This window comes from Arvicanthis niloticus, chromosome 9 (genome assembly GCF_011762505.2).
Source record: "Arvicanthis niloticus isolate mArvNil1 chromosome 9, mArvNil1.pat.X, whole genome shotgun sequence".
Classification (NCBI taxonomy): domain Eukaryota; kingdom Metazoa; phylum Chordata; class Mammalia; order Rodentia; family Muridae; genus Arvicanthis; species Arvicanthis niloticus.
In genome coordinates this window covers 27,244,456-27,268,210 of record NC_047666.1, presented here as the reverse complement: position 1 = coordinate 27,268,210, position 23,755 = coordinate 27,244,456, and the positions used below count along the sequence as shown (strand labels likewise).

General features: G+C 48.7%; 2 protein-coding genes and 1 long non-coding RNA gene across 8 annotated transcripts in view; 2 read left to right on the top strand and 1 right to left on the bottom strand.

Moving 5' to 3' along the window:
• Efcc1 (EF-hand and coiled-coil domain containing 1) overlaps window positions 1–7,455 on the bottom strand; it is a 30,819-nt gene extending 23,364 nt beyond the window's left edge. For all 3 annotated transcript variants that reach the window (XR_013112503.1, XM_076940074.1, XM_076940075.1), the window contains exons 1-2: window positions 6,808–7,455; window positions 5,834–6,096 (exon numbers count right to left, since the gene is read on the bottom strand). Coding sequence is in view for 2 of the 3 variants with exons in the window: in XM_076940074.1 (XP_076796189.1) it covers window positions 5,834–6,096; window positions 6,808–7,455 (911 nt within the window). In the remaining variant the exon portion in view is untranslated. The remainder of the gene's footprint in view (window positions 1–5,833; window positions 6,097–6,807) is intronic.
• On the top strand, window positions 6,038–7,031 carry LOC143443474 (uncharacterized). The gene is made up of 3 exons (XR_013112504.1): window positions 6,038–6,115; window positions 6,453–6,654; window positions 6,898–7,031. It is a non-coding gene; the product is annotated as an uncharacterized LOC143443474 (long non-coding RNA).
• A 5,429-nt stretch (window positions 7,456–12,884) lies between the features above and the next one.
• Window positions 12,885–23,755, top strand: part of Cfap92 (cilia and flagella associated protein 92 (putative)) — a 42,746-nt gene continuing 31,875 nt past the window's right edge. The window contains exons 1-5 of one of the 4 annotated variants that reach the window (XM_076940071.1): window positions 12,885–12,994; window positions 16,142–16,558; window positions 17,130–17,416; window positions 20,214–20,401; window positions 21,109–21,313. In XM_076940071.1, the coding sequence (XP_076796186.1) occupies window positions 17,152–17,416; window positions 20,214–20,401; window positions 21,109–21,313 (658 nt within the window). In that variant the 5' untranslated portion in view covers window positions 12,885–12,994; window positions 16,142–16,558; window positions 17,130–17,151. Of the gene's footprint in view, window positions 12,995–15,342; window positions 15,394–16,141; window positions 16,559–17,129; window positions 17,417–20,213; window positions 20,402–21,108; window positions 21,314–23,755 lie in introns of those variants that run through there. The other 3 variants (XR_013112501.1, XR_013112502.1, XM_076940073.1) reach the window with 3 other exon arrangements.

Below are 23,755 nucleotides of genomic sequence, written 5' to 3'. Positions count from 1 at the left end.
AAAAGCTGGGATTTGAATTCAGGGTATCTTGGCCTCTGAGCCTGGGCCTCTCCCCAGCTTGTCTCTGCTTTGGGCCTGTTCCATTGTCCCTGAAAGAAAGGCCTCTGTTCATACCAGCAGCCACCCACATGGCCTCAAAGGACAATGGGACAGATGACTTGGGCACGGCCTTGTCCTTTTCTCTGTCCTTCTGACTGGCTGACTGTGGCCTTCAGGTCAGGCAGTCCCACTGCTGTGGGTGAGAAGAAAGGAGGTAACCCTTGAATGGCCCCATCTTTGTGTGCCTTTCATGGTGGTTTGCAGACTGAGTGGCAGTCTGTCTCCCTCCTTTCCTGACCTTTTCATCCTCCTGACAACAAAGGCAGAGGCCAGCCCAGCCCCTGGGGCCCCACTCAGTAGTCGGAGGAGAAGGGGGCTCTGTATTCTTTACGGGCTCTAACTTCCTAGCCTAGTGTTCTGACACCTGGCTGCAGGGCAGGGGAGGCCTCAAAAGACAGAAAAGCTACAAATACACCAGAGACTTCTCACACCCAGGGGCAAGGGTGACCCTTCCTGGAGGCATTGCTTCCACTCTGGACAGCCTGTGCTCATGCTTCTGAGGCTAGCACCCAGACACAGGTTCCTGGCACCACTCAGCTGTTTATGCCATCTATCTGATGTGTGTCAGGCCTGGGTTGGGTCTGGGTCACAGAACACCAAGCCTGCTGTTCCCTTGGAGGAGACAGTTAGGGAAAGGGCTACTGGTGTGTCTGTGCCCTCTCGATAGCAAGCACAGAGGCGTCCAAGCAGCACAGGTCGTTGGGGACAGAGCCCTCTGAACTACCCTCAGCGCACTTGTAGATAGGAAACCCTGGCATGGGGACAAGCCTGGGTTATGTCCGACCAGGCTGCTCCTGAGCTGAGAATGAGGATTTGTGTTGAGCTCATGAGCTGACGAGGCTGTGCAGTGTTTGTATGGGTCCGTGCACCTCCTCAGTCCTCTTTGTAAAGGTCCCAGCCCAGAGGACAGCAGGCCTTGCTGTAGTGAGCATGTGACTGAGGCACAGCTAGTGAGAGCATCAGATCGTCCTGGCCTGCAGGATGGATTCGAGGTGGGACATGCTTTCAAGGTGGCTCGGAGGCTTGGTTCTGGACTTCTATGGGATGCCCAGGCAAGGGGTCAGACGGTGGCACTCTGTAGGGTGGGGGCAGAGGACTTGCCTGAAAGTGAAGGCGGCCCTCAGCAGGCTGGTGACGCTGTTTGGGCGCCTGGATCCAGCCACACCTGATGCTGCCCAAGCCTAGGCTTTCTGGCTCTAAGAATTTTGGCTCTAACACATATAGGAACAAGGACAAAAGTCAGAAGCAAGAAGAGACCTCTAGTTCACGTGAGCAGGAGATACTCACAAGGGTGAAATACAAAAGACAACTTGCTGAGTCAGTAAGAAGCTCCTGCGTTCACATGACATAAGGAAATAAAGACTCCATTCCCAGGCCTGGGGATTTTATCCCAAGATATGAGCCTCTCAAGAGTAAAGTTGGGAAACTCAGTTCTAAGAAACTCATTTTAAAGTCATTAAGATAGAACCAGGCTGTGGTGAAGACAGGGGTGAGAACGCCAAAACCCTGCTTCTCAAGGACTCTCAAGGGCTAAGGTTTGGCATAGATAGATTTAGAGCAAGAACCTGCTCAGTGTGCCAGGAACTCATCATCACAAGAGAGACAGCAGGTGTAAAACACTTGTGGAAACTCAGGTACTATAGCAACCCAACAAGTAAGTCTGGCCGTCTGTCAGTCTGCAGAAGAATGTTTTTTAGACCTCCCCTGCATGCCAAAATCCTTGGATGCTCAACCTCTTGCATACACTGGTGTTGTATTTGCATAGAACTGTCACGTATCACATACCTTAAGTCATCTCTCCAGAGCTTTTAACACTTGGGATGATGTGAATACTGCATGTGTGGCTGTAACACGACGTTGTGTGGAAACAGTAACACTACAGAACTAGGTTCAGCATAGACACAGCCTTTCCTGGCATCATTGGACTTCCATGGATTGACTATGGCATACAGAGACCTTGTTTAACAGAAGACCAACTCTGTCTAAACGCTATAGAGGGTCAGATGGAACCTACATCACCGGCAGAGCAAGATGAAAAAGGAAGCTTGGTTTGGAAAAGGACTGAATGGGAGTCCTAGAGATGGGAAATGCTACAGAAGAGAAGTGGCAGAGGTTGGTTTACAGATGGGGACAATCTGGGCTTTGGCTTCAGCTGGGTCCTTCTTCTGTGATTTTAATAAAGCCACCAGGATCCTTAGTTGACAAGGTTCCAACTTTAGAGCATCCTTAATTAGCACCAGAGTGGAAAGTTCTATGAAAACTCTAAGTCAGGTCATGCTGTCTCACAGACTTGCCTTCAGAGCACTTGGAAGTGTTAGCATGGTGTCACGTAGGAGGGCAGGAGGGGTCCCATTGTTCCTCCTGGATGCAGACCCCAGTCTAGCATAGAAGAGGGAAGGTCAGTTTAACCTTCAGGGACATCTGAATGCCTGACAACGAATAAACAGAGGTGGGGTGTAGTTCCCCCTGGCTGCCCCCACACCACAGGCTTATCTGTTGGGGTCTGAGTTGCTTGGTGATGGGCTTTGGGGAGATAGTAGGATCTGGATACTACTGACATAATCAATATATTAATAACCGATTGATGAGTTACTGAAAGGTGGTGAAAGAGATGAGGTGGGGCCTGGTTTGAGTTCAAAGGACACTAGAATATGTCCCTGTGAGCTATAGCTGATCCTGGGTCCTTCATACTCTTTCTCTGTGTTCTTTGGCGGTCACGAGGTGAATATGCTTTATGCTGCTGTTGCCTAGAATCATTCAAGCCAAGGACTATGACAGAAACACTTGAAACCATGATCCAAAACAAAGCTTTCCACACAGAGCCTGAGTAACACACCCTCCAGCTTGTAGAACATCCTGTGGGTGTTTGGTGGGGATGAGAACAGTGGGAAAACCCATGTGCATCTTCTCAGAGACAACTAAGCAGTGTGGTATCGGGCTGTGCAGGGTTTTCATCCTGCCTGTTACTTACCGGGTCTGCTAGCACATCACCGGCCTGGTTTTCTTGTCTGTGATACAATAAGAATGATCTTCAGGTTGGCTTTGAGCTCCTATGCACTGACATGGAAAGGGTGCTTAGCACCCATAGCCCGATAGCTTTGGCCTCAGGAGATGAGCAGAAGTCTGTCTCCTGAGCCATTCATTCACCTGCTCATAGTGCAGCCTTCACATGGAGGCATTTGCCCTTTGGGACTCGGTTCTGTTGTTCTAGACTCTAGATTGCCTGGCCTTTCCTATTCTGTCCAGACGCTTGGTGTTTCATCTGAGCTCTCTACAGCTGCTATTTCCTCTTCCTAAAGCACGGAGCTCTGGGGCTGGAGAGGTGGCTCAACAGTTAAGAGCACTGACTGTTCTTCCAGAGGTCCTGAGTTCAATTCCCAGCAACCACATGGTGGCTCACAACCATCTGTAATGGGATCTGATGCCCTCTTCTAGTGTGTGTCTGAAGACAGCTGTAGTGTACTCATATAAATGAAAATAAAACACATCTTAAAAAAAAAAAAAAGAATGACGCTCTGACTGCATCTGGGGCTCACCAGTACCATTAGTCACCATTGTGGGTGGCAGCAGTAAATGACATACCACTCTGTGGCAGTGAGATCCAAATTCAAGTTCTGAATACAAACGCATAGGCTCCCTGGGAGAGTGTGGTGGTTTGAATATGCTTGGCCCAGGGAGTGGCACTATTAGGAGGCATGGCTTTATTGGAGTAGGTGTGTCACTGTGAGGGTGAACTTGGAGACCCTCCTCCCAGCTGTCTGAGGACAGTCTGCTCCTAGCAGCCTTCAGATCAACATGTAGACCTCTCAGCTCCTCCTGTGCCATGCCTGCCTGGACGCTGCCATGTTCCCACCTTGATGATAATGGACTGAACCTCTGAACCTGTGAGCCAGCCCCAATTAAATGTTGTCCTGATAAGAGTTGCCTTGATCACAGTGTTTCTTCACAGCAATGGAAACCCTAACTAAGACAAAGAACTTATCCTTCTTCTTGTGCCTGAATGGTAGATGCAAGACCCGTAGGCGCTGTAGCCATCCTGTAATCAACGGAACAGCAGCAACGACAGACATGCAGAGTAGCAGGGCAGGCAGACCATACTCTTCTACTTTCTGGATGCATAATCTCAGGCATGTTTAAAGCGGTATCTGTAAAATGGGGATGGAGACCTCCACCTTGTACAACAGTTTCCGAGGATCCAGTGCTGCAATGAATAGAAACCTACATTCTCCACTATAAAGCTCTCTCCTGTGCTGTAGTTGTTTTAATAAGTAAGTAAATAAGTAAGTGTGACTTTAAGACAAAATGAAGGAGACCATTTGTTTCTCCTCATGGACATGGACTTTATGTCAACCAGCTCTGATCTGTAGCCCATCAGCTATGCAAACAGGAAGCAACTATACAAACATTTGGAGCTGCAGGAGGCTGGCCAGGGTCAGCCTCCCAGCTGAGTGCCTCAGAAGCCAAGGATGAGGCCCCTCCTCTGAGGACATAAGTTCAAAGCCACCCCTTTGGGCTGTCCTCCCCTGGCCTTGGTCAGATCACCCTCTGTCATGGGAGACCTGTCCTCACTGGCTCCTCTAAGCTGTCCCCTGTTCTTTGCCCCTCCTCCTGCCCTGCAGGAATAGGGTAGGTTTTATTTGTTTGGTTTTTTTTTTTCTTTCTGAAATGCAATCTGCTTGGATCATCTGTCTCGAAATGTTTCCATGGTTTCGTGTTCTTTAAGAATTCGATAAAGACTATGCTACCTTCCAGGCTCTAATGTCTGCCTGGCCCTTTCTCTTTCTTCTCCAGCTGTACTTCTCCAGCCATGCTGACTTCTGTTTAGTTTCTGGAATGTGCTATGGTGGCCCTGAAGGCTTTGCCCATATTGTTCCTATTTTCTCAGCTTTTAGCTCCTACTTCTGGGGCAAGGGACAGGCTAAACCTGCAGCAGGAACACACCTACCCCAGCTCTAGAATTTGTCCTGCCTCACATCTGTTCCCCTGGGGGTCTCATGCTCTTGACTGTAGCCCAGGACAGGGATTTTTGGTCTGTTCTCTTCACAGTCACATACCTTGCCAGGTATACAGTGGCCCAGAAACTGCTGGGCAGGTCAGGGAGGTAGGCTTGCTCTGCCACGTGAAAAAATGAGCACTGGGCACAGCCAGGCAGAGCCTCACAACTGTTCTGCTCTGCAAAGACTCTAGTGTGTTCCACCCAGGAGCAACAGGCTCGAGAACAGCTGGTGACTTGCCAAACTTACACATCTGTCAGCAGCCTTGCTAGAATTGGAGCCTGGTCCCGAGTCTAGCTTCCTGCCCCTGTTCAGCTAGCACAAAAGGTCACTCTAAATCTGTTTCCTCATCTGAAGAATGGGATCATAACAGGGCCCTCTTCGCTGGCCTGTCCTAAGGATTAACTAAAACCCATAAAGTGGCTTTTGTTTGGGGCCCGCCCGTACACAGTGTGCACTCAGTCACCATCAGGATCAAACTGATGAGCCAAGAATGGGTATATTTGATTGCAGTCCAAGAGTAACAAATAAAAAGATTTCATGGATGAACAGGAGGGTGGAGAGATGGATGAACCGATGGATGGTAGTGGAGTCTACAATGACTTAAGTAAGGGAAGAATCCTATGTGCGAATAGCAGAAGACAGGAATGAACACTAGAGCACGCAGCACGGGTGCTCGCCTAGGTTTGGGAAACAGGACCCCGCCCCATCTGCTCCCTGCTAGTCGCTGCCCGGCTCACCTGTAACGTCTAAGCTCTGCCTCCAGTCGCTGCACTTGGCGCTGCAAGCGAGGGACGCGCCGCGCCAGCGCCTCCAGCTCCCGCACTCGGTGCAAGCTACGCCGCACCGCCTGCCTGGCCTCCTCGGTGCGCAGCCGCACCTCCACCTGTCCACGCTGCAGCCTCCGGGCGCGCGCCTCCGCCTCTGCCAACGCGCCCTGCGCTCGCTGCAGCTCGTGCGCCGCCGCTTCCGGGATGTCCGACTGGCTTTTCCAGAGGCCGACCTGCCCGCGGGAAGCCACAGTGAGTGACAATTGCAGGAGCCTACGGGGGATAAAGCAGCGGGCACAAGCGGCTAATGCACGTGTGTTCCAGACCCGTCCCCCCTCACCTCCACCCCTAACGAACACAGCTGGGACAGGAAGTCCACACTGTTTTTTTGTTTTTGTTTTTTTGTATGGTGACAGTAATTTCCCAAAGTCGTGACTTCTAGGCTTAATTCCTGAATCTAAGGTACGCTGCTCCGAATTCACTGGACTCAATGCACAGATTAAAGAGCAGACTGAAGTTTCCGCCCTTCCTGAAATCTGTGCTCTGGACTGTCCTTGGAAACCGGGGTGATCTGTTTTGTTTACTGCAGAGTTCCAAAGCATAAAGGAAGCTGGCACAATGTGCACAGTAGGCACTTGAGCGTGAAAGATGGAGAGACTCTTTTAGCCAGTCTCAGGCATCCCACACACGACTCTGCGCACATCTTACGCTCCCCCGGCACACGTTTGAACCATGGAGGCCCCTTTGACACCCAATTGTACTCTGCCGGCATCTAGGAGGCAGGAGACTAGGTTAGGAGGAAGGGACTGGGGTAGGAAGCTGGGGTCTTAAGGGAGGATACATTGGGGTGAAAGTTGGAATGAAGGGGGTGGAGTGGGGAACGGAGAGGGCCAGCTGAGGAGGGGTGCTTATGTCTTTCCCCCCACCCCCGGCGTCCCGCGCACCTGAAGGGCCAGGCAGCGCGCGTCACTGCTCTGCAGAGCAGCTCGTAGGTCCTCCACCAGCTCTCTTAGGCTGCTGTTTTCCTCCTCTAGATGTGCCACGCGCTCGCCATAGGCGCTACCGTGCAGGCTCGGCGAGCCAGGCGGGCGGCGGCGGCGCGGGCGGCGGAGGCGGATCTGGGTCTCTATGTGCTCGCTGAGAGCTCCGCGGGGTAGCCGTGGCCCGGCTCGGCTACTGAAGTAGCCGCAGAGGCGCGCGTGAAACTGGCGGAAGGTGAGCTCAGGGGGGTCGGCGCGCAGAGCCAGGCGCGCCTCTTCCCTAACGTCCGCGTCCCCGCCAGGGATCATCCCAGCAACCGGGTTCTTGGCGGCCGCTTCTGCGGAGTTTGCATCCTCGGTGGTCGCCTCCCCATCAGCGTTCAGCCCCAGTACCGCGCAGAGCGCACGGAAGTCGGCGCGCGGCAGGCGGCCGGCTCCCCGGCAGTCCAAGTGGTGGAAGACCTCCTGCAGATACTGGTCCAGACCGGTAGCCAGCACCACGATCTCGTTCTCCACGCCGCGGTCCAACCCATAGTGGTGAGCCAAGGCGCTCAGCAGCCACTGAGTGCGCCGCGCAGGCCGCCGGTATGGGTCGCCAGCCGAGCTCTCCATGCTCAGACCCTGGCGGCTCCTCTCGGCCGATCGGCGCCTTCAAACAGCTGCCCGAGTCCGCGGAGGGAGGGGCCGGGCGGTCACCGCCAGGCTAGAGAAGCGCGGGACCGTGTCCAGGCAGCTGCGTGGGCCGTGCAGGACGTCTGTGTTTGTCCCGGAGGGAGGCGCTGGAGCTGCGCGCTCTAGTAATGGCCTTGATCTGCGTTCCTCATCGCTCCCCATCCCCATCCTCATCCCCACCACTGTAACCACCGAGTTCCTGGCTCAGTTCTTTAGCCCTCTCCAGGCCTTTCCGCTATTGTCACTAGAGGCTTGAGCGCCCGCGCCTGCAGCTGTATTCTGCAATTCCTAGCGCGACCGGCAACCTGCCTAGTGTCCTCTGCCCCAGCTGAGAGGCCTCCTCTCCAGACTGCTTCCTAAGTTCTCCCTCCTCCTACCTAACTAAAACCGAGGAGGAAGCAAACTTGGAAGAGGACGAAGTTGGAGTGTTGGTGAGAGAAAAGTGGTTGTCTACCGCTGCCACCTTTGGGCTCCAAGTGGCGACTTGGCCTGAGTCGGAAGGGATGAAGCAAACAGGATTGTTTGGCCACTATTTTCTCTGGTGCCCTAGAACTTGATTTTAGAAGATGTTGGGCAGAGACATGCTTACTCTTGAGTGCTAACTGGCTTCTCTTTTCTCTTTCACAGAGATGTGGTGTTGACTCCACCTGTTGCCTGCCGTGGGAATCTTACCCAGCCATATTGGAGCAAAGGGCAAACTCAGCAGCTCTTGACTATTAGGTAGGCAGGTCTGGTTTTGTGTACACTTCTGATTTTAAATGTTAAATCCCGGTTGAAAAGCATCATTATCATTTTGTTTCCTCCATTATAGCATCCCAGACCAGCACTTTGTCCTTTGTCCCACACATTTTGGGAAAGAGTCAGACATCCCACACACACACACACATCTCCAAGCATTTTGCATATATATATGTGTGTATGTGTGTGTGTATATATATGTACATATATATGTATATATACATATGTATATGTATACACACACATATAGTAAAAGCAATGGTAATTTAGTGGAATAACTTATAATTCCATATCTTGGCTTCCACCTTAGAAATACACGTGCACAGCATGTTCATTTACCACATTATTGATTATAGTGGCTGGAAGCTGATATTCAGCAGGGCCCTAGCTAGGACAGATCACCGAACAAAGACGAATGAGGAAACACCCTGCAGCAGTTTTTGTGAATGTTAACACCTATGTGACAATAACAACACTGCACACACAGACCATTACTGGACATTTTCTACAAAGAAGCACATAAAGAATGGCAGCCACAAAACATCTGGTTGCTGTCTCTGGTGAGGGTGAAGCTTTTGCTCTCGGCACACCGGCTCTTTTGCTTACATGGGAGACTGCACTGTAAGATGTCCAGATCAACAGTGTTGAATATGTCACAGCTGTCTAACTATAACTACAACCTAGAACTTCAACCTTTCCAGCCAGCCATCCCCACCCCACTCCTGCCGTGTGTACCCAATACCGCTCAGTCCCTAACTCACCCTTCTGCTGCTATTACTTTCTGAATCCAAAGTCTGCCTGTTCTAGATGTTCATATAACTGAAATCATACAGAAGGTGACCTTCTGGGGCTGCAGAGATGGCTCAGTGGTTAAGAGCACTGACTGCTTTCCAGCAGACCTGGGTTCAAGTCTTCTTCCCACAAGGTGGCTCACAAGAGACAGCAACCAGATGTTTTGTGGCTGCTCTGTTTCTCAGTCCCAGAGAATCCAATGCCCTCATCTGACTTCTATGAGCACCGTATGCACACGACACACAAATAGAAACAAAACACCCATACACATAAGATTGAAAAGGGGGAGTGGATTTAAGATAGCCTCCTGTGTAATTTTGTGTGTGTGTGTGTGTGTTTGTTTGCATTTTTTCTTTTTCTTTTTGTATTTCTAGATCACCTTGTTTTTTTTGGGGGGGGGGAGGAGAAAAATGAAGGTAATGTAAAAACACTTTATATTAAAACAGGTGCAGATAATATTGAATAGAATATAAAATTTATGTTACTTTTTGAGACAAAGCACTTTTGACACAAAAGACATTTCCAGCTAAGCTATTCATGAGCTCTAGGTCGTAACTCTGCGCAGGTAAAGACTGGCATGCTCACACTACCTAACATCATGGCCTCTGCTGCACTGATAGAAATCTGAAGGCAGTACATTCAGTACTTACTTATTTGGCAGAGTACACGTGAGCTACTTAAGTGATGCCGTAGGCTTTCTCTCTTTTTTTAAAATTAAGTTTTTAAGTTGATTCTTCGTGAATTTTACACCATGCACCCCAATCCCACTCTTCGCCCCGTCTTCATATCCGTCCTCTGCCCTTGCAACCTTCCCATAAAAGAAGAGAAAAAATAAAAATAGAAATTTAATAGAAATTTAATAAACAACAAACAAGCAAAAGAACCCAACAAACAAACAAACATCCGTCTCCATCTCCTGTAAGCTGCAGTGGTTACACAGTTGTGTACTGACTTTCTAAGGAAAGGTATTGTACCATACACTGGCGTTCTGTCTTAGTTCTGAGGGATGCTCTATTGCATGGACAGACCACATTTTGCATTATTTATCCAACTACTAATGGGTGTTGGGGTTTGACTGTTGTGAGTGAACTTGCTACAGATTTTTGTCTGTTTGTTTGAGTTCATGTAATTCACTCCCTTTAGGTATACTTAATAACGGGTTAGTTGCTGTGCTGGCTAGATTTTGGCAACTTGGTAAAGCTGGAATCACCCAGGAAGAGGGAATGTCAACTGATGAATTGTCTCCATCAGATGGGACTGTGGACATGTCTGTGGGGCATTTTCCTTGATTAATGATTGATATGAGAGCCCTTCCCACTGTTTGTGGGGTCACCCCGGGGCAGATAATTCTTTACTGTATAAGAAAGCAGACTGAGCAAACCATGTAGAACAAGCCAGTGAGTATGATTTCTCTGTAGTCTCTGCTTCAGTGCCTGCCTTGGCCTCCCTCAGTACTGCAGCGTGGTCTGTGAGGCACAGAGACCCGTTCCTCCCCACGTTGCTTTTGGTATCATGGCAATAGGAAGCAGCCTGGGACAGATGCATCCTGTGGTAGTTTGATATCTTGAAGAATAGCCCCTGCCTTCCATAAAGAGGCCTCCGTTTTCACTGACACTGACAGTGCACTCCATGTGTTTTCTATCGTGTTGAGTGATACAGAGAGGCTCAGCCTGCACTTTCTCTACTGCAGTGCTTGGTGCCAGCCTCTTTCTTCTGGCCTGTGCCAGTCAGCTGGTACCATCACCGTAATAGGTAACCCAGGAGAGATTTATTTTGGTTCACAGTTTGCTTTGGGGCTTTTGGTGACACACATGCATACATGGTGGTTAAAATGCCATGCACGACATAGGTGATGTGAATAAAATGGCCCCTATAGGCCCATAGGGAGTGGCACTATTAGGAGGTGTGGTTTTGGAGTAGGTATGGCCTTATGCACTTAAGCTGTGCCCAGTGTGGCTCACAGTCTTTTTCTGCTGCCTTCAGATTAAGATGTAGAACTCTTAGCTCCTTCCCCAGCCCCATGTCTGCCAGCATGCTGCCGTGCTTCCTGCCATGATGATAATGGATTAAATCTCTAAAATTGTAAGCCAGCCTACATTAGATGTTTTCCTTTATAAGAGTTGCCATGGTCATGGTGTCTCTTCATAGCAATGAAAGTCTAAGAAAGAGAAAGAGGAAGAGGATGGAGCTAGGAGTTCACTGTTGTCCTTATGGGCGCAACCCAAGTGGCAGGCTACTAATCTCTTGAACTTTTTCCACCTCTCAATAACAGCATCCAAGGGACCAAGGTTTTCACATACATACCTTTGGAAGACATTGCAGCTCTGAATTATAACAAGGTTCCCCTGAGACGTGCCGTAGATCCTACTATAAGGCTGTTCCATGGACCTGCCTTTGAAACTTGGTCTGAATCTACCTTCTTCCCAGTGTACTGTGGTCACTCTAAGCCAAGCTCCTAGCATCTCTCTCCTGTGTGATTGCTTCACCTGCTCCACAGGCTTGAATTATATATTAAAGAATGCTGTTAAATCTTAAGTTATAGCATGACCTTCCTCCTCTGCTCAGAACTCACTAGGAGTGAAAGACAAAGTCATCTTGACCTCAAGGATGGCACATCAGTACCTACTGTCCCTTTAACCTCTACCATCAGTGCTTCCTCCTCAGGCCTTGGCCTCTGTTTACCTATTCATAACTCCTTTACCTTACCTGCTATGGATCCCATCAGCCCTGGCAGATTAAGAAAGGCCAGAGCACGTAGGAGGAGCACTGCCTGATCTGTTCACCTGGAATAGTATTTAACACACCAGAAGAAACAGACCGATGGCTTCTATGTTAGCTCCTTCCCCATGGTCATCACAGCAAATGGCATGTGGCATGTTGCTCTGCGTCTGCTCTTGTTGTTAGTCACAAATAACGTGTGTCTCTTATTGGGGTGTGAGTTTTAAAGCAACCCTTACACTACGCCATGTATGAGCGTCATACGTGGCCTGAGCCACACTAGGCTGGAGACCTGGTGCTCCAACAGTCATCACAAAGTAGGGACTTGCTTGCTTTGCTTTGCACCAATTCATATTTGTGAATATGAACTCACAGCACCAGAAGGGAAAACTGCTTCTGGCAGACATCAGTGGATTTGAATGTTTTGAAATCCAGTGATGTTGGAGCTCCTAAGGTTCCAGGTGTTGGTAGTGGAACATACCTCCTGCTGGACCATGAAGTCCTGGCCTAGAGCTTAATGTAGCCATTTAAGGCAAATATCTGGGCTGTGATAGAGTCCCGTCTTTGCAGATGAGCCTGGTTTTATCTCATGTCAGTTTCCAAGGCTCAGCTACGATGCCACAAACACCCTTCCCAGTCCCATGCTGATAACTGCTTTGCTGAAGAACTCCTTCAGACGGTAGCTTTCCAGGGCCAGACAGTATTGAAAACAAAGCTTTTCAGTATCTTCCCATGGGCTATTCCCTAGTCTCCTGCAGCTTAGTGGGGAAGGGTTTATAATGGCGTGCTGTTAGGCCTGTCTATCTGTGGGCTGTGTTACTAGGCACCCCTGAAACAATCCCACTTGGATCCAGAAGGCTTTTGTTGGCAGTTCAAAGCATGTAAACTCAGAAGGTTTGTGGGTTCCTTTGTACGTGCTGGGGGGTGGGATGTCTGTGGGAGAAAAGTTGAAGTCCTGGCAAAGAAGTTACTTTTGAAGTCACTTCAGGGTTGTTTGAGCTGTTTCCAGCAGTGCACTGTTCAAAGTGTCATTACGAGGTCTAGAAATACATTAAGTAGCTAAGGTTACCCAAGATCCTGCAACCGTCTAGCCTACAGTGTATTTGTGATGTATTTATTCTAGAATTCTCCATGTATTGTGACATGAAAGAATTTGGGGTTGCTGCTTGAACTGCTTTGTGGTGGGGCTCACAGCACATCTGACACTTTGAAAGGACAAAGCTTGTGGTTTGTAAGTTAAGAGGACAGCAGTTTCTCAGGAATCTGATGTAAAGAAGGCTTGATGGAGACTGTTTCTGCTCTAGCCTGTGTGTTTCAGCCAGTGTGCTTATAGCCTGGGGGGGTGGGGGAGACATTAGCTAGGCGCTCTCAGAACAGCACCATATGATCCTTGCGTAGCCATCTGTACTTGTAGACAACATAGAGGCTATATTTGAAAATGAGGCTCCAAACAAGACAGCAACAGGGATTGTAGGAGCTGATGTCAGAAGTCACATGGTATTACATCTATGAACTTTATTGGCTGAACCACTGGGTGGGAGGAGTATTGACCACACAAAGCAAGAACATGAGAGGATATCTGAGAGGTGCTATATCCTCAGAAAACACAATGCCACTGGTCCCTAAGCCTTGTTCCTGGAGAGTTATCCCTGAAGGCCTGGAACAGAACCTCAGGATATTATTGTTGTTAGTGTGTCTATTATGCTGGGAGTTTAACCTAGGGCCTTTCACTGCTGAGCAAGTTCTTTACCACAGAGCTACATCTTCTTTTGATGTTTTATTTTGAGACAGGGTCTCCCTAAGCTGCCCAGGGTGGTCTTGAACTCATGTTGTTATCCAAGATAGTCCTGAACTTGGGATTTTCGTGCCTTGGGCTCTTGAATAACATAGGATGACAGGCCTGTGCCTACAGGGCCAGCAAAAATCTTATTTTGATGCATTCTGTTTAACATTGATATGTATTTAGGATGGGGTTTGGCCCTTTGGCCTAGACCTTTGGCCTCTCACCTTGAGCCTGGGGAGTATGGCTGCTGTCCTTAGGTAATATGATCAAAGACATTTTGAACTCTGTTGCCAGATCACCATGATCATGGATCTTTCTCTCTCTGTCTCTCTGTGTCTGTCTGTCTGTCTGTCTCTTTCTGTTCCTGGGAAGGACCTGTCCACTTTGTGCCTCACGGCTGAGGTGCCTCCACCTTGCTGAAGCTGATATCTGATGATGTGAAGGAGTAAAGCCAGACTTCGTGTAGGTTTCATTGTGGGCAGTGCAATCTTGATGCCCAGTAAGACTTGTTCCTGGTGTTCTTCAGGACCTTACTATTTAGCTAAGGAAGAAGTTGCTATTCACGAGTATCTCGAGATGAAAAGAAAAGATAAGGATGTTTATTCTTGACACAGTTGAATTTACCAATTGGCTCATTATTATGTGAGATCTTGGAAACATGAGTCACCCAGGTCTCCACACAAGAAGCATCACAAATCTGTTTGTGTACTTAATAAAAATCGTGGTTTAAATTTAATATGAAAGGACCCTTCCGAGGGAAATCGAGTCAAGGTTGTAGGTGGAACCCAAGGGACAAGAATCCAGTGTCCGCTGCTGAGAGATGGAGCTGCTGACCTGCTCCTGCAGCCTGCTGGCTACAGGAGCTGCTGTATCTTCAGCCCTGTGGGCCACACCCCCCTCCCCCCAATGTATGTATTGCACTCACCAGGATGCTGGTGTGTAGACAAGGTGATAGCCTTCCTTAAAGGAACTTGCTGCCATTCAGTGTCGCCCCCTTATGTTGAGGCCTAAGCTGGCCCCACGTTTGGGTGCCAAAAAATGTTGAGAACCTCACTAGCCCCACGTTCAGGTGGCCAAAAAATGTCGTGGCCCAAGCAAAATGTTGAGGCCCGGGCTGCCCCGTGTTTGGCGGCCACTGTATCCCGGCCCAAGCTGCCACTCCAGTCCGAGGGTCGGGGTTCAGCAAGAGAGAGAGTGAGGGCGGTCGCGAGGAATGGAGACCAGACAGAGTGTGTTTCAATCCCGTTTATTCTTCAGTCTCTCTTCCTCTAAGCGTCTCCTAAAAGTGTCTTAAGTCCTAAGTTCCTAGTCCCTAGTGCCTCCAAGTTCCAAGTTATTTCTTCCAAGTTCTCTTCCAAGTGCCTGCTTCTCTGTCTTCTCTCTGCTGTGTCTGATTCTCAGTTCTGTTCTGTCTCTGCCTTTTATATGTCTCACTTCTAAGCCATGCCTCTAAGTCACACCTATAATCATGCTCTTAGGTCTTCTCTCTAAATCTGATCTCTAGGTCACACTCTTAAGTCACACACCTTTAATCTCACACACCCAAGGTATCTAAACCAAGATTATCAGAGTGTGCTCAGCTGTTGTAGGCTATTGTAATCCAAGTCTCATGTCAGGGTATATGGCTCAAGATGGCTGCAAAGCTGATAGCCGCTTTCTGCTAAAAGTCGGCCCCCAACACCCTTACAGTTTTTCTTGAGGTTCCGGTTTTATCTTGATTTAACTGGGGGGTTCCATTTACTATGCAGTATTCTAGAATGTTCTGTCTCAGCTGATGACCTAGAAAAGTATGTACTGGGAAGCTTGGGACTTGGTCCCAGCTCTGCTGAAGTTCTGCTGAGACTAAAGTAGGTCATAGTTCAAACTTCAACTTTACCTTTCTCAGCAACCAAATGTATGTTAAGCCTTGTGTCCCCTTTTCTTTACTAAACCGGCTGATGGAACACTCCCTCACTAGAAAACCTACCAACCATTCCATAACCCTCCACACACCCCCCCCCCATTCACCCCCGTCTTTTGGGGCTGTGTACTAAGAGCTATCTTGCCGTTTGTTAGTTTTCTATGAACTTGTCTTGAGCCCTTACCCCCTAGGCCTTGTGTATGCCATTTCTTCTGCATTGGCTATTTCCTGCGTTCACAGCCCTGTCTGGTTTTCATTACCTCTTGAAGTCCATCCCTGCCTCGTTGGCTAGTCCACTGTGGGTTGTTCCTCTCTGACTCAGGAAGTGTGCAGTGGCCTTCTGGGTCACGGGCAGCAGCCGGGGTGCTTTAGCTAGGGTGCTTCAGTGTGGGTGGGCTTTGCTGTGGAGTGCAGGCATAGGTGACCGACCAGGAGTCTAGATTTCAGTCCAGTGCTGCAACATACTTGCTGAATGGCTGCTTCACCCTTTTAAGTCTGTAGCCTTATTTCGGGGGAACAGAATTCTCATGATATTTGAGGTCTGAGTATGTAGAGACCATCGCTTCCTTTCGTTTTAAGCGTGGGAGGTGGGAGTCGGTGGGGACATAGAGAGGATCTGGCAGGTATCCAGCTCAGAGTGAGAATTTTTAAAATATTGGGTAGCTATCGGAATCTGCCTTCCACTTTTTTGACAGGTCTGGTGCACCAAGGCAGAGCAGAAGCCTTTGTGAGAAGCCCATTCTCGCCCGCTCGCCCCTCCCCCACCCCGCAGTGAGCTCCTTGTGGAAAAGTTCATAATCCCCACCCACCTCCCACCCAACCCCCCTCCCTCCCACTCCCACCCCCGGACCCCCCATCCCCCCCACCCCCGCCTCCACCCCGGAATACGGAATACGTAGAAGAAACAGGTTCCCACCAGAGCCTACAAACAGGAGCTGAACTCAGCTGGAGGAAGGAAGCCCCGCCTCCAGCCGTGGATTGAGGTCTCCTGGCAACCGCCTAACAAAGTCCCTTTGGGACTCTGCTCTCTTAGCGCCTGCGCCTAACTTCCCTGATTCGAGTGGCTGAACTGTGTAGCAAGTGCAGGAGCCAACAGGTGTGCCTACTCACAGGTAATCCTCGAGCCTTGGGGTCAGCCTCTATTCCCCCCCCCCCCCGCCCCCAGACGCCCCAGGTCCCCCAGGCACCGACTTCCTGGCAGCTAGAGTTCAGTGTCTTGAAACCTGAGTGATGTCCAAGCCAGAACTCTTTATCTTGCTTCAGGTCAGCTTCCCGGAGTTCGGTATATACTGTGCCGGCTCACTTTCCCCTTCTGCAAGTGGGAGCTGCCAGTTCTGTGCGGTTGCCACGTCTGGGACTCTGCAGCATGTTCTTGAAAGGAGTCAGATCTCCCGTCTTTGGGTGCCTCCTGGGTTAGTGGTGACCTAGGCTCACCTGGATTTCACCTGAACTCCTGATTTCAGAGACAGGAGTAGCTGAGCTCAGGTTGGAGAAACATCACCGATTGTTCACTGCTCGCTGCAATTCTCTGGTGGTTCCTTCTCTCCATCTGTGAAGTACTCATTGTGGAGCGGGCCTCTACCAAAGCCTAGGACATTAGAGACAAGACAGAGACGGGACTGGGAGGGTGGCCTTCCTGCACTGGGCAGATTTACCCCTGGGATCTTTGCTGTTTCCCTCCAGGACCATTCTAGTGCTGTGCAACATGTCCCTGCAGGCCTGGGACTGGGAGGAAGATGAAAGAGCAAGCACTGGGCCCCTCTCCATGGCCAGTGCTTGCCATTCAGGGAGCGAATGTGACATGGAGGACTACCTGAAGTCCAGGACCCCAGCCCATGAGTGGGACTGTGAGGACCAGTTCAGCAGCAGCCTGCATTCCTCAGAGGGGCCTGCCGGCACCTCTAACACTGACGTGCCCCAGATTGTCCCCTGCAGATTTGTGATCTCACTGGCCTTCCCCACAGTGATAGGTAGGTGCTGAGGAAGAACTCTGAGCAAGGCGGGACATGACTGGCTTCCTCTGGGAGCTGAGGGCACATCCGTGCCTCCTTCCCTCCACCGTGCCCCTTCCATGCTAGAGTAGTTGGCACAAACCAAGGCAGAGGTCAGAAAAAGAACAGTAAATTTGGGTCCAGCTATTGGCTTGGCATGGAAGTGATTGTGGGACTTTCACTCAGCCCACTCAGAGGCCACAAGAAGCAGGTCACACCCCTCCCCTCCTTTCCTCTCCTCCCCTCCTCTCCCCTCACCTTCTCTCTTCTCCCCTCTTCTTGTCTTCCCTTCCCCTCTCTGTTTTAGCAAGGCAGAGAGAATGGGGGAGAAGGGCAGGGCCTGCCAGAGCCATGCTCGCCATGCTTGAGCTAGCCAGAGTCCCTTCAATGTCTATATCCCTAATTATAAGAAGTGGAATTGTTTTGAAAGTATGTACTTTGTTTTAAGTATGTAAATTGTTTTGATGGCTGTTGTCAAATTGCCCTTGAAAGGATTAGAATAATCTACTCTCCCAGTAATAGAAAATGACTCTATCTGCTCATTTCTCTTCTTCCTTCCTTCCCGTCTTCCTTCCTTTCTTCCTCCCTCCCTCCCTCTTTTCCTTCTTTCCTCTTCTTCCTCTTCCTTCTCCTCCTCATCTTCTGTTTTAGAGACAGGATCTCATTGTGTAGCTCTGGCCAGCCTGAAACTTGCTAAAGTAGATCAGGCTGGCCTCAGACTAACAGACATCAGCTTGCCTCTGCCTTTCAAATGCTGGGATTAAAGGAGTTGTCTTAGTTAGGGTTTCCATTGCTGTGAAGAGACATCATGACCATGGCAAGTCTTATAAAGGAAAACACGTAATTGGGGCTGGCTTACAGTTTCAGAGGTTCAGTCCATTATCATGGTGGAAAGCATTGAGGCACACAGGCAGACAAGTTGCTGGAAAAGGAGCTGAGAGTTCTACATCTTGATCTGAGGGCAACAGGGAAAAAAAAAAAAAAAAAACAAAACCAAACCTGTGAAACATTGAGCCTCAAAGCCCACCCACTCCCCAGTGACACATTTCTTCCAGAAAGGCCACACTTACTCCAACAAGGCCACACTTACTCCAACAAGGCCACACCTCTTAACAGTGCCACTCCCTGGGCCAAGAACATTCAAACCACCACACACTGTTTTAGTCAGTGTTTCTATTGCTGCAGTAAAACACTATGACCAACAGCTACTTGGGGATGGAAGGGTTTGCTTGGTTTACATTTCCACATTACTCTTCATTATTAAAAGCAGTCAGGGCAGGAACTCAGAGCAGGAACCTGGTTCAGAGACCACGGAAGAGTGCTGCTTACTGGTTTGTTTCTCATGGCTTGCTTACCCTGCTTATAGAACCCAGAACCACCAGCCTAGGGATGGCTCCACTCACAATGGGCGTGGTCCTCCTAAGGCAATCACTGATTAAGAAACGCCCTACAGCCTTCCTACAGCCAGATCTTACGAAGGCATTTTCTCCATTGAGGTTCCCGCCTCTCAGAGGTCTCTAGTTTGTGTCAAGTTAATATAAAACTAGCCATCACGTAAACCTTTACAGGAGGTATTAACGCCTACAAGAAATTGGCCAAGGGCTCTCTGTTCCAGACTGCTTAAGGTCTGTGGCAGTACGGGAGTGGCACAGTAGCTTCGAGCTGGAGTTAAAGACCTGAAGTCATAAAACTCTGCAGTTTGGGTTGGCAGTGGAGCAGTGGCAATGTGTCTAGAATGTTCCGGGCCTGGGCTCTATCCCCAGTGCTAAAAGACAAGACAGAAACAGCCCAACCTGAAAGCAAGGGAACACCTCCCCCGCAGTGCAAAGCAAGCAAGCAAGCAAGCAAGCAAACAGTCATCCAGAAACCAGAAACAAAAATACAAAGGGGAAAAAGCTAGCTTTAAAGGTAGTCATGTTTTAGGGTTCCGGTGATTGTACACACCTTTAGTCCCAGCAGTTGAGAGGCAGAGGCAGGTGGATCCTATGAGTTTGAGGCTAGCCTGGTCTACATAGTGAGTTCCAGGACAGCATAGTGATATATCCTGTCTCAAAGAGATAGAGGAAACAGATGAGAGATTATCATACTTAAAAGTTTTGTTCTCATTTTTTCTTTTGTATTTTAAAAATAGCTATGATATTTGGGGAATGATATATGATATATGTGTGGAAAGTGGGTTTGTACCTAAAGTACTTGGGAGGCAGGAGGGTCACTTGGGTCCAAGGACCCGAGAACAGCCTGGGAACCTTGCTCAGATCATGCCTCAAAACAAAATTAGCCAACTGAACAAATGATTCTGAAATATATGTGGTATTCCTAAGCGCCTTTTTTGTTTTGTTTTGTTTTTCGAGACAGGGTTTCTCCGTGTAGCCCTGGTTGTCCTGGATCTCACTCTGTAGACCAGGCTGGCCTTGAACTCAGAAATCCGCCTGCCTCTGCCTCCCAAGTGCTGGGATTAAAGGCGTCCTGGCTCCTAAGCGCTTTCTTATGGTAGAAAAAGACCCAACCTAAAAGGTTCATTTAAGTTCCTGGCCAAAGACAGACAGAGGGAGGAGATGCTGGCATCCCAGTGTCACCTCTGGGGATGTACTCACACTGACACACTCTCTAATGAAATCCAACTCTTAGTTTCCACTTCGTTCTGGCAATGACACTGAGCAGTGGTCTTTGGGGACCCTTCCAAACCACAGCAATGTTTCTTGCCTTCAGGGAGCAGTGGGGCTGGGTCTGCTTTCCCCCAGGTTAAGACAAGGCTCATTAAACCTGTGTCTTCTAGGTAATAAGGGGAAAACCCCAAATGTACCTGATAAAAAGAAGCCTGTTAAGTCAGATACCCGGACTGGAAAGGCTCGTCAATTCTACCACATTGAGTATTTTTTCCTGCCCGATGACATAGAACCCAAAATAGTTGATGTTGTGGTGTTTCCTACCATAGCCAAAGTGTTTCTGGAGTCAGGAATAAAGGTGAGTGTTGTGTGTGTGTGTCTCTCTGTGTGTGTCTGTCTGTGTGTGTGTCTGTGTGTGTGTGTGTGTCTTTGCATGGAGTGTCACACTCAGTATGCAGAGTGTGTCCCACTGACCTGCAGCAGGCTCAGCAGTGGAGTTTTCTAGGTATGTGGGAAAGTGGGGCTACCTCAGAACTGAGGTATGAGAAGGAGACTAGCAGATTGGTCCTACAAATGCAATTAAGCAGCCTCTTTAGATATCTTTAGTCTGTAGGTTCTTGAATGTTTCATCAAACATGGTTTTAGTTTTACTTTAGTTTTCTAAGTACTGAGCATTCACTGTAGGCCTCGAAGTTTCTTTCTTACTATGCACATATATATGTGTGTGTGAGACTGTCCATGTGCAAGGCTTATACCAACACGCATGCACACATGAAGACTCCTGGAATAGTTTGGCTCAGAGTCATTGCTTGGAAGTAACCATCAAGGGTGCTATGCATGCACTTGTGTAGATTTCTATTTTCAGGGAACAGGTAACTTGACAGGGTCCAGTACACAGGACTCACTTCCCTGTGATTGGGAGCTAGGAGAGAGGCAAACACAGATGCCAGCTAGACGGAGAAGGTGTCATGCCTACTGTGCTGCTGCTGGGGCTAGGCCAGTGGGAAGTGCCTGATCTGTAGGTTGGTCCTTCATTTCCCAGTCTCTGAATGGTGTTTTACACAGACTGTAAAGCCATGGAGAGATGACGACAAAATCTGGGTGTCATGGAGCCAAACTTTCCATGTCAATGTGACAAAGGAATTGTTAAAGAAAATGAATTTCCACAAAATCACTTTGAGGCTCTGGGACACCAAGGACAGAGTCTCAAAAAGAGTCAGGTACCACCGGGTAAAGACATCGGCATTTTCAGAAGAGTCAGATTCTTTTGGTAAGTAGGCAATTTTGCTTATATTTTAAATGTTTCTGGTAACGTGTGTTTTCTCACTCCAGCCTGGACATACCTAGACTAGAAATGTAAACTCTGACATGCTATCAAGTGTGATACTTTCTGAGTGCTGACAGGTTGGCGCAAGTGGAAGACACTGTAGCTGACTTCACAGGATGGATAAAGGCCATCAAAGTACCAACCTTCCTAATGGGTCACCTCCCAACCATAAAATTATTTTTATTGCTACTCCATAACCAAAATTTTGCTACTGTTATGGATTGTAATGTAATGTATCTGTTTTCTAAGGGTCTTTGGTGACCTCTGTGAGAGGGTCATTTGACCCTCACCAAAGCATCTCCTCAGAATGAGGAATGCAGTGTTCACACACCTTGAAGGAATCTCCTGTTTAGAGTTGAGCTTCTTTCTCTAAGGTGCTTCATTTTATTCTAAAATCTGAAAAAATCTCCAAGTCCCAAGTATTTAAGATGAGGGATTTGAAATTTGTGACATCAGAGTAAAAACCAGCATTCCTTCGTGTCAGCATGGGATTAGCCACTACTTTCTGAGTTGGGGTGTGACACCTACCAGGGCATACCTGGGGAGCATTGGGCAGTGTCTATACACCTCCTTTATCTTTGGTGAACTTTTGGTCCAAGGCAGCTCTAACATGAGTTACTGTCACTGGGTTGTCTCCCCAAACTGATATGATATGTTTGCTCAAAAGTAAATAAAGAGGCCGGGCAGTGGTGGCTCATGCCTTTAATCCCAGCACTTGGGAGGCAGAGGCAGGTGGATTTCTGAGTTTGAGGACAGCCTGGTCTACAAAGTGAGTTCCAGGACAGCCAGGACTACACAGAGAAACCCTGTCTCGAAGAACAAAAAAAAAAAAAAAAAAAAAAAATAGAGATACCAAGACACAAAAGAAAGGTTTGGTTTGTGTGTACAGCTCGGTGGTAATGGGCAAGTGTTGCAGATCTGAGTTTCTTCTCTAGTACTAGAAAAAGAAACATTGTTAAAAAATCATATCTCCTCTGGCTGCGACGATGGCTCAGTTGGAAATGCCTGCAATGCAAATACGAGAGCCCAATTCTGACCTTCCAAAACTCATGTGGAAAGGTTGTGGGTGTTGACATGAATCTGTAACTACAGTTTGGGGGAGGTAGAGATAAATGGTCTCTGGAACTTGAGACCACCAGTCTAGCCAAACTAAGGGAGAGAGTGACTGAGGAAGGCAGTCAGCTTCAGCCTCAGCTGCTGCATGGCCCCTCACCTCCAAACATGAATGCTACCTACCTCTTCTAGGTCACCATGCTAACATTCATATGTAGCCCATTTCAGAGGTTTCTTCTTGTTGTGGTGGTGGTGCTGTTGGGAGTGAAATCCAAGGTCTTGTAGGTGCTGGACAAACCTTTACTTCTGAGCTCCCACCAGCCTTTTTTGTACCCCTCTCCCAAGTTTAGTTTGAGACAAGATCTTATTAAGTCACCCAGGCTGTTCTGGAACTTTTGACTCTTCTGCCTCAGCCTCCCTAGTGCTGGGATTACAGGGCTATTCCTGACAACAGAGACGTTTACTTGTGGGTGTATACCAGGATCAGATTCTTCTGACCTTCCCTGAAGCAGCAGGGAGGGAGGGATTCGGACATTCATGATGTGATGTCACAGCCAGCTAGTCCCATCCCCTTCTTATACTAGTTGCAGAATGTGGGCGTGTTCTTAAGTATCCTTCTCCTATGCAAAAAAAGAGAAATTAGTAGCCACTCTACTATGGTGAGAGTGGCCTCTTAGGACTCAAGCAACAGGAGAGAGGGTGTTGTTCACTGAGAACTTAAAAACAAGAATGAAGTGCCACTAAGGAACGGGTGCTGGATCCTGAAAAGCTCTCTGATGCTTAGAGACACAGAATCTGTGGGGTATGTGCTGTCTTTGCTGTTGGCTTTCGGGTAAGTGTAGTCACCCAACCTTACAGTTAGCTGAGGCCACCCTTGTACAGAAATGGGAGGGGCAGAACCACACCTGAGGGCCATTTTCACACCTTTGGCTTGCTTGTAGTTTTTCCTTGGTAACCTGAGCATTGTTGATATTTTGGGCCAAATGCTTTCTGGTTGTGGGCTTTTCTGAGGATAAAATTAGCAGCATCCTAGGCTCAAGACTTCCTTCATATATTGCAAGATGTCCTTAGTGGTTCAAGTCACTGCTCACTGAGAATCACTGACTTAAATCTAAACTAATAATCAGAGAGTTTTTATGGGAGAAAATGGGACCAATATATAACTTCTGTCACTCAGACCAAAGGAAAGACACCTGCGGGTGCCCTCTGTGGGTTCCAGGGCCTGGCCTGGGCCTGAATTTCTTCTGGTGCATGTCTGCCTGCCATTGGAGCAAATGTTGGGGCAGTGGCTTCTGCTCTGCCTGGTGAAAGGGCCCTGGCATTCAGTGGGCC